The 10,716-nt window shown below is 44.6% G+C and overlaps 1 protein-coding gene across 1 annotated transcript in view; it reads right to left on the minus strand.

The window, feature by feature from the left end:
• LOC147701884 (vomeronasal type-2 receptor 26-like) overlaps nucleotides 1–2,604 on the minus strand; it is a 63,644-nt gene extending 61,040 nt beyond the window's left edge. The window contains exon 1 of the mRNA XM_086929382.1: nucleotides 2,526–2,604. Coding sequence (XP_086785508.1) covers nucleotides 2,526–2,604 — 79 coding nt within the window. The remainder of the gene's footprint in view (nucleotides 1–2,525) is intronic.
• Between the last annotated feature and the right edge of the window lie 8,112 nt (nucleotides 2,605–10,716).

The raw sequence follows: 10,716 nt of genomic DNA on the forward strand, positions 1-10,716 counted from the left end.
TTATTTCCTTTGTTAGTGTGTGGCCATCCCCCATCTGCACTCTGACCCATGTGTTGCTGTACAAAAGTTGGATAAGTTTTAGCAATTTGTCTGGAATATTTTTTGCTGTAATATTCTCCATAGGAGGCATCTTTGGACAGGATCGAGGGCAAATCTACACAGCATAAGTACAGCGGCTGTTTCTTTAACAATGATTTGTCAATTAAAACTGATAATGTTCATATATTTGTTATGTTCCAAGTCCCTTAACATACCCAGTCTGATTCGGAGGTAATACCTTGTTATACATTGCCCATTCAGTAAGATTTATAAGTAGGATCCCTGCAAACAACTTAGCATCAGCATCTTGTAATGTTATGAGCCGGTAATTTTCAGGGTGTGCCCAGTTTCCTTTTTTATAAGTAGGCGATAATAACAACCCTCTTCAGGATTCTGGTATAGTTCCTGTCCGTACCATTTCTTTAAACACTTCTGTAGGTTATTCTGACCATAAATCCATTATTTGTTTGTAGAGGGCAAACAGAACTCTATTAGGACCTGGTGCCCCATCTCTCTGTTTAGTAATCAATTTAGTTACTTGGGATTTAGATATGTCAATTTGACCATCAATGTCATACTTTGTTGTGTTTGGTCTGCTCTGGGTACTTTTCTTTATTTTCATTTTTAGTTTTGAATCAGAATTTAGATGTGTTTCAAGAAATCGAACCCATTCTTGTTCGGATAAAGTCGATGAACCCACTAACTTATTCGGTCTCACTAAACCATTTATTATTTTCCAGAATTCCCTTAAATTTGTTTGGTTGCTTGCGTAAAACAGTTTTGACCAGAAGTCTTGCTTAGCATGATTTCTTTCATTCCGTATCAGTTTCCTTAAATTCTGATTTAAGGTTTTTAATTTAATTGATAATTCATCATTTTACGGGAAATGTATAATCTGTATTCCTAAGGTATTACGAGTACTTTTCAATTTTTTTATTGTGTAAGGAAGATTAATATGTGATTTCCTTTTCTCTCCTTGTGTAGTTTGGTTCTTCTTAACTACAGATATAGCGACCTGAGGTTTGACAAGTTTACAAGTGAAGTTTACCCATTGTTCAATTGGTGAACTCAAGCTTTTATTTTTAAAACAATATTTAATGAGTTTCTGCACCAAATCATTGGTTTCCTCTTTGTTATTTAAAGTCCAAATAGCTTTCCTGTAGTTGATCGTTCCCGTCTGACCGTGCATGGACATGTAGGTTTGGTGTTTTTTACTCAAGTTTGTAGTGATTATCTATTGACTATGATCACTATCTGGAACCTTCCTCAATTGAAACGAGGTAATATTACTATAAAAGTGATGCGATTGTATAATCTGTCCTTGTCTTTGCATTATAGGACTGCAAAGTAAATGCTGGTGGTGAATCTAACATAAATCTCCCATTTAGTATTCGTAGTCCCATCGCTTCTATATCCGTTACAAATTGTGTTCAAATTTTACTTCGAGGGTGATTTGTCTCCATTTCTAATAGCTGGTGAGGGCTAGCCCAGTGATGATCTCGTGACTGTGTGACGTCATCTCTGGTAAATGGTATTAATAGATTTAGAATAAAATCCCCTGTCAAACTAAAATCTACAAGTGGGTCAACCAACATTTGTTCCAACAGAAAGCTATTAAGAGTGGCACACATTTTTTCTCTCACACTTTGAGTTGGGTTTCTATATACATTAATTAAAATTAAGATCTTTGGTTTATTATGATCATTTGCTTTGAATTTCAACTTTACCGTTAGGATGTTAGGACTGATTGTATCTAGTTGCTCATGATCAGCTAGTAAGTCAATGGATATAAAAGTTGCTAAACCCCCTTTCAGACAGCCATATTTATGGGTTTTGTTTGCAGGCTCAAAGTAGCCTTTGTATCCCTGTAGTATGATTGGATTGATTTCCCATGTTTCCTGAGGAAAAATAATTTGGTATGGGTTATAGATAGAATTTAAGTGGGCACTGTTAACCTTACTTCCTTCCACGTTTATGTTCCATGAACACATCATACATTTTTTTGTGTCCTTTTTTTACTCCTTTATCGAAGCAATAGCTATATTCCGTCATAGGTCTTTATTACCATGTAATGCAGAAGCTATCAATTTTTCATTTATTCCCTCTGACTTTTTCTATTTTGCTTTGGGCTAATATTACCTCAATATTTTGATCAGATCTGCCAATGGCATTTTTTAATACGAAGCAAATTTGATTGTTGTTCTTTGCCTTCTCTGTCATATTTTCATCATTAATGAGAGGGGTTGGTTAAACCTTTGGAACTGGCTTACTAATTATTATACCCAAGCTGTTCAATATTTGTTGTTCACTTATGACTTCTTCTGCAATTAGCGCAGAATTTACAGTAATCAAGGTTGATGCCTGGGTGCCCTCGATATTTGATATGAATCCTATAGATTCTATATCCTTACTTGTCACTTTTGCTAGAGATAGGATTGACTTAATTAGGCGAAGGATGTTCCCTCTATTTAGTGTATCTTGATTACCTTTCGAGTCAAATTCTGGTTTAAAAATCAGCTGCACCTTCTCATTAGTTGAATGTTCTTTATACCTATCTTCTTCCATGTTTTGTATGGCTCTATATGTAACTTGTTACTCCCCACCGTATCTTTCAATGACCAGATGATCCTAATTTGGTAATCGCCTTGTCATTTCTGCTTGTTCTATTATATTTCTCCCCTTAATATTTGGAGTGAATTTCTTTTGCTTTTCTATATTTTGTCCAATCTGTTGTTGGGATATTGTGGAAAGGATATACAAAGTGTTCATATTCTAGGACCGTGCAAAAAACTGCCTATCGATCAGGTTCTGACAGTCTTTAGATCAGTTGTGAAAACTAATAAAATTCAAAGATCGTCATCATGCATGTGCTTGATATGGTGGCCATCTTTAAATTCCATTATTAAACAGGCATTGACAAATAGGTCTCACCTCAGTCATATATTGACTTTGCCAAAATGTTGTTCTACCTATAGCTGCTACATATTACCCATTCCTGAATTGCAGTATCTGTTGGGTAGCCCATATGTTGCAGTACACCAGATATAACCAAACTATTCATCATGATGCCCAACTATGCATGCATGTACAATTAAAAAGGTTTAATCATAGTGTGCCTATTGCATCAAGCACTATAGTCACACTATACATGCTATCACCGGTATGTCACCTCTGATGCCTTCTGGAAATTGAAGATGTCACTGTAGGGAGTTAAAGCATAGAATGATGTCAACTGTTGAATCCCTTTGGATTTTGAGGATGATTCCATCATCTAAGGTAACTGCCATATCATCACGTGGCAGCTACCTTAGATGAAAGAATTGCTTCCATAATTCCTGTTTGGTTGCTTGACTGGGCCTTGCTTTGCGCTCCAGTTTTTTTCTATGCTGAGCACTTTTCCCCCTTCACAGCAGTGTGTGCTACAAATTATGTTTTTTGCCAGCTCTATTTTGTTCCTTTGGCCGATCAAAAATATTCAAGATGTTCCAACAAAGCAATGGATTAAGTGGTCATCCACATCCACAACACAGAGAAATAAAAAAACATTGGGAAAGCCAATGAGCTAGCTTGAATGTACTAATGGTAGCAAACATACCCATGATCACATTCAGCCTATTAAAGATATTGCTTTTGGCAAATACATGACATCTCTTTCAATAAGTTTAGAGCTGGATGAACCTTTTGGTCTCTCTGGCTTTTTCCTGGTGGAATGCATTCTGGAAAGGGTTCTCAGAGCTGGCACTGACCCAACCTTGAGAACACCTATGTCCTATTCTAATCAAAGCCTCATGCAGCATGGAGCTGTGGGGACCATTTTTGGCAAGGTCGATTTTGGTTTCTGGTTCTAGTCCAGCCTTCATTAGGGGGTACACCTGGTAGAACCTAGGGCACAAAGTCAATAGAAAAAATTCAAAACACTTGCCAGACTTAGATGGAAAAACACTTTCCCTTATAAAGGGCAGCGCTTTATGCAGCATAGCATGAAAAAACTGTGAAAAGCACTAAATAGAAAATAAGAAAGAAAGAAAAGAGAAGACTGGATGCAGCAAACCAAATTACAGTGCCAGAAAATAAAGATAGTAAAATGTGCTATGTGCGTGAAGTAGAGCACAAAGTAAGAGAGAAAGTTTCTCTGTTGGTTGATACTTCCTTACCACTCGTCGTTTTAAGTGGAGGGCTAAAAGGGAACGAAGAAAACAATTTGAATATCAATATGTGAATTTATCACTGAATACCATACATTTAAGTGAAATATATATTTTTGGTAGTCTGAATAAGTGCACCAACACTTTATGGGGCAGATTTACAAAGTTGCCTCACACTGCAGCACAGCAACCAAAGTGGCAACATTGCGTGAGAGGCCAGAGCAAGACATTGCCTTATCTACAAAGATATGGTGCTGCTGCTCTCTTCCCTTATGCTGGTGCATAATCAGGCTGCTTAGCAAAGATGTCTACGTGATGCATAGATTAGGTTTTATACTGGAAGGGTACCCTTCCAATATAAAATACTACCCTTAAAATAAAAAGTGCAACTTTTTACTTTGAATGTGTGTTGTACAGTGTAGCACACATTCAAAGAAAAAGTTTGGATAGTGTGGAGGACTAAAAACACTTCTACTTTTTAACGCTTGTTTCAAACAGGTGTTACTTTTTGGTGCAAAGTACTGTAAACAAATGAAAGTAGATAGGGATCTGTGTAAAAAACATGGGTTGATCTACGTGCTCATCCATGCACCACACATGGTATGCCTCCTTTATGCAAAGTAAGGCACAGACTGAGAACTGAGAGGTTCACCCACTTGCCTTAAGAGTAGAGATAAAAGGACAATGTGACTCACTGCAGAAAAGTGTAGCCAGGTGTTCCTTTGAGATATAAAATAGTACCTCATACATTCCAATGCAAACACCCTATAGCAGATGGATAATACATCAGACAGCCAATGGCATCATGGTAGAGAATAATACTGCTTTGGGGAGGAGCTGTGTATGTTTAAGATTGGTAACTATAGGTAAATTAGACAACAATAAGTCTGCATGGAAGACAGCCTCTTCAGGCAACCTCATACAACTGCTGACCAATATCGTCTGCCATAAACACAAAACACTAGGGGGGGTCATTGGGATGATGGGCGGACTTAGTCCGCGCGAAATCCCATCGGGGGAAGGGATCGCCTGCGATAAGGGCGGGGAACTGTCGGGGTATTAGGATGCACCCGCCACAGTGGCGGGCGCATCATGCATGTTTAACATTGCGGCGGGCGGTGTTTACACCAGCACTCTCTGCAATGTTAAAAATGCTTGTTATGCATTTGCATACACAAAGCTGCAGGCATCGTGCAGTGCCTGCCGCATTGTGTATGCAAATGCAGGGGGGTACCACAGGTACCCCCCATGTGCACCCCCACCTCGCCTTCACCATGGGGGCCTGCAACGGGCCCCCAAAGTGAAGACAGCATGCTTTTCCGTGGCAGCATTGCCACAACGGAAAGGCATCAGACCAAGCCCATCAGACACCGCCACCATATTGAAAGAGCCAGGACCAGAATGGGACGGGCCGCCATTATGGCGGTCGCCCTAGCTCCGGGACCCACAAGAGAGGGGGGGGACGCGTCACCAGTGACGCGGCCCCCTCGTACCTGGCAGCCAATGAGCGCCGTGCACAGACCAGTGAACCGGAAGCACTTTAATACTTCCGGTTCAGATCCATCACTGGAAGTAACTCCTGGGCTCCTCCTTCCTTAAAAGGGGGAGCCTGCGAGGGAGGCAGCCTCTTGGCTCCGCTGCTGCCTCACCCTTAGCATTCACGCATGGGCCGGCTGGCCCCCACCCATTATAGTAATTGTTTGCTTGTTTTTCTGCAGGTATAAGCATCGAGGGAGGACATCGGAGCTTGGAGAGCGGGAGAGTGGCATCGGGCGAGCGGCGTCGCGATTCGGCTTTGGGGCGGAGCACCGCTGGACGACAGAGCTAGCAGCGCTTTTGTCTTTTATTTGCAGGTTGCGACTGGCGGAGAAAGAGCAGAATCTGGTGAGCAGGGGCAGCGGTGGGCGCAGATACATTTTAGCAGGTGCCCGTCTAGCTCAGCCAGTTGATTCCTCCGGGGGGGGGGGCTGAGGGGGACATTGGCCGGCACTGCGCCCATTAGCGCGTCTCAGGGAATAAGGAGACTTGCCTTTTGTGTAGAGATCTGTCCCTTCCCTTCGGCTTCACACAAGATCCGCTCCTGCTGCAGCTAAAATCGTATTTAAACCTCAGGTGCATCATAATAGTCTGGGGGTTTAATATAGTAGCAATCTGATCAAGTTTCCCCGGGTGCAGCTCAAGAGGAGCAGTCAGCTGCGAGTGAGCCTTGTGTGGACAAATGGCGATTTGGGATGGGTGATTTTCGGGGCATCTGTTTTTCCCCCTTTTTAAAGAGGGACGACGTTTTGGGAGCAGCAGAGCTACAACTAGAGGAGCTCATTAGAAAAGGTTGTGCTTGTAAGTAAGCATGAGCGGAAAATCCGTTCCGCTCGCGGATTTTGCGAATTTTCAGTAAATTCGCGATCCGCGAACTCCCGCGAATTTACCGAGAATTCGCAAATCCGCGAGCGGCGGATTTTTCCGGGGGCAAAAATTGAAGCCTGCCTGTTGTAACTATTTTAGGATGGCGCCGGCAAGCTGCCAGCGCCATCCTAAAATAGTTAGTAAGTTAGCTTCAACAGGAAGCTCTAATAGATAAAATAAAGCAGGTGCTCGATTTTATCTATTAGAGCTTCCTGTTGAAGCTAATTTAGTAACTATTTTAGGATGGACCTGGCAGCTTGCCGGCGCCATCCTAAAATATTTACCATGCCCTTCCTGTGACTTCTTCACAATCTACCGTGGAAAATCAGCTGTGATGCTGGATAAAGGCTTTTGCATCCGTGACTTTCACGAGCGCAATACCCGTGCTGTTTCTGTGACCAGGAGCTTATTTCTCTTCATCTGCTGAACTGATCTTTCTCTGACCTTTTATACACACTGAAAGCATGTGTGAACTCACATGGTAGCCCTGCCCGTTTGGCCCAGCCCACACACGCGCGGTTTGCACCGTCTTCCCGCCATTCACCCACTATGATGGACAGCTCACTCAAGGGACCCCTGCGCCCTTCGGGGCGATTGCATAGTAACACGCACATGGTCGCTCGAACTAGTTGATGCTCAAAATCAGTGACTCATTCATTAGCCCAAAAACAATCATGAGCGTCTTCGAGGCAGGACAGGTGTGCCTCTTCCCAAATCTACTGTGGAAAATCAGCTGTGATGCTGGGTAGAGGCCTTTGCATCCTTGACTTTCACGAGCGCAATCCCCGTGCTGTTCCTGTGACTAGGAGCTTCTTTCTCTTCATATTATTGTGTTCGCACGGGTTGCTGCAAGTTCGCACGCGTTTTGTACAATTTCGCAATTTGCGAAATTGTACAAAACCCTCGCGAACTTGCAGAAACCCGTGCGAACATAAAAAAAAAATCCGCAAATTCGAGAGAATTCGCGGATTTTGCAGATTGCGAGTTCACAAATCCGCAAAATCCGCGAACGCGAGATCCGCAAAATTCGCCCATGCTTACTTGTAAGCATTAGCAGGCGCAGCGCTGCGAAACCGGAATATTTCAATTTTTCTTCACAGCACCAGCTCGCATCTCAGGGAGGACATCACTCATCTTCCGGGGCGACAGTCGGTTGGCGAGCACTGGAGTAAAGAGAGGCAGCATCAGCTAACCAGCAGTACATCGCTTCTGGGAGCCCTAGAGGGCTTGAGCGGGCGGCTCGTCTGAGCTTACTGGGCTAGCCAGTAGGTCTTGGCTCTGGTCGCGTGACTGCACAGGTTGGCTGGGGCCCCTGCAACGCACGGTAAGAGGGGACACGGTCTCCTGGTGGGAACTGTCACGTGGTTCAGGTTCCCGCGGTCCGTTACACGTAGGAAGGGCGCGCTATCGCCTTGGCCCCTAAGGCACGGCGGGCCGAAAAGCGTTCCCACACAGAGGTCATGCTGGAATCGTTGGTTCAGCAAGTACAAGCCATTGGTCAGACCCTCAATAGATTGCAGGACAAGGTGGAAGGCCCAGAAGCAGTAGTACGGAAGGCCTAAGAGGCCTATTGTGCCCCCAAGGAATAACTCCCCCCCCTTCACCAAAGCGGAATCGGAGCAAGCAAGGTGGTAAAAGTAGAGGGGAGGGCTCAAGGGATCCAGATAGTCCTGTGGCAGCACCGGAGCCTGAGCTCCCCGTGGGGGATGGGGGTGTGGGGCCGCCTGAAGGACAGTTGGCCGGGCCAAGGCCCCACCAGAAGGTAGGAGCAGTCATGGAAGTACCTGGGCAGGCCGATATGACGGCCAGTTTAGCGGCGTTTCTGCCATGGTTGGATTCAATTGGAAACTGGTCACATGCCACGGGGGCGTCCGCTGGCGGGAGTGATGCGATGGAACGAGCAAAAAAGTTGCTCTTGGAACTCGGAGTTGGCAAAACAAAGGAGGGCCCGGCATTACCGGCAGGGAGCCCACAGCAGGTACCTGCTGGCCCAATTCCTAATGGGGCAACCGTGGGGTCACGAGACCAGGTGTCAGGCACCAGTAGCGACAGTCTGCCAGGAACAAGCAACAGCGAGAAGGAGCCGGAGGCACCAAAGAAGGCTGATGTAGCAGCATCTTTTTTTTTTTTTTTTTTGTAGCAGCATCAGCAGGTATAAATCAGCATTTGACGCCTCTGGGAGTAGGGGAAATGCGCTCTGGGAGGGAGCGTTTGGGTCTGCATCTGTCTAAAGAGATGAAAGAAAAGATATGGAGGGGGAATACGTGAACATGTTTTTTCTATTAATTGATGAAGCGGACAGAGAAGAGGCTAGGAAAAATAAGGAATGGACCCATCCTAGAGAATGGTCTAACATTTTACTGAAGTACAGGGTAGAGGAAAACTTGGCAAATTGGATACAGGGTTTCTTCACGTACATGTCTGTAATGCTTGAACGATTCCCAGAAGTGGTGTCGGAAATGGCAATTTACCAGAACAGAAAACCCTCGCTCATGCAGACAAGGGAAGGGACGGGTGGAAAGATTATGATAAGGCTTTTAAGCGGGCGAAGGCTGAGGACTCTCCCCTGAGGTGGGACCAGACTGATATGTTCCTCCATCTGAAATATTTGGTGGTGGCCTCGCCGGATGCTGTGCGGGTACCGGTTCCAGGCACAGGCCGCTCCCCGCCCTTTAAGGCAAGGTTGCTGGGAACACGGGGGTAGTACGGCCAGATCAGGGGGCGGTAGCAAGAAAGGGGGTTCTTCGATTTTAACAAACGTACCTGTTCCAGGGCCCCTGGCACGTATAAATTCAGGCCCGCTTGTGGATATTGTGGTAACACCTCTCACCCTGAGTCCAAACGCAACAAGAAAGCTAGAGAAAAAGGGGTAAAAAAATAGAGTAATGAAATCTTATTAGAAAAGGCTAGATCTCTGGTGAACATTGGCACCATGATACCTTGGTTTGAACGGTACACTTGCACTGTTTCAGCGAGCATCATCAGGGAGGGTTTTGTGGACGCTTTCAGAATACCTGTAAGAATCAGGTGTCGGTTAGATCAAACATGAGCATAGCAAGAGCAGACATTCTCAAAGAGTTGAACCTTGGGAGGGTGGCTGGACCATTTGAGGACGTCCCAATGGCAGATTTTGAGTGCTCACCCCTAGGGGTGGTATCGAAAAAGGCGCCGGGGCGAATTCAGATTAATCCACAACTTATCCGCAACTAGGGGCAGCTCAGTGAATGATGCCATCGCAGACACGCTGTAAAGTGTCAAGTACACATCTTTTGATCAGGCAGTGGCCATGCTGAGAACTTTAGGTCAGGGTGACCTGCTTGCAAAGTCTGACATTGAATCAGCCTTCCGCTTGCTGCCTGTTCACCCCGCTGATTGCCTCCTCCTAGGTTTTCAATTTGAAGGCAAGTACTATGTGGACAAGTGCATGCCAATGGGATGCTCAGTGTCTTGTGCTTATTTTGAAAAATTCAGGGGCATATTATCAAGGGGGTTTATCTCTGCTTTTTTGGCTTTAAAAGCCAAGAAAGCGGAGATAAAATTATCTCCCTATTACCTAGCTGTCGCTAACACCAGTTAGCGACAGCTAGTAGGACATAGCGACCATCTTGGGCCCCACTTTGCATGTCAGTGATATTTATCACTAATGACATGCAAAGTGGGCGTGCCAAGATGTTAGCAACTGAAAACAGTCGCTAACATCGCTATCTCCTATTGCCAACTTTTGGAGATATTCACGCTAAACCCGAATATCTCCAAAAGCTAACACCTGCCCTGAGCAGTTCTTAGCCATGTTATCCAATGGGAGGTGGATAACATGGCTAAGAGCATTAGCTCGGTAATGCATGTATATCGCTGACTTTTCAGCGATATTCATGAATTGCGGCGATTTTTATCGCATTTGCGATAAACCTTGATAATACCAAGGTTTATTTGCGGTAAAAATCGCTGCAACTCAGCTGTAATTTTTTGTCTCTAACCAAGCAATAGCGATAATTATCGCTATTGCTTGGTAATATGCCCCTCAGTTCCTTCTTAGAATGGTCATTCAGGGACAAGTCCGGGCATCAGTGGGTCCTCCATTACCTGGACGATTTTCTTTTTCTACGGGCCCCGGGCTCAGGGGAATGCA

This window comes from Lissotriton vulgaris, chromosome 7 (assembly GCF_964263255.1).
Source record: "Lissotriton vulgaris chromosome 7, aLisVul1.2, whole genome shotgun sequence".
Lineage (NCBI taxonomy): Eukaryota > Metazoa > Chordata > Amphibia > Caudata > Salamandridae > Lissotriton > Lissotriton vulgaris.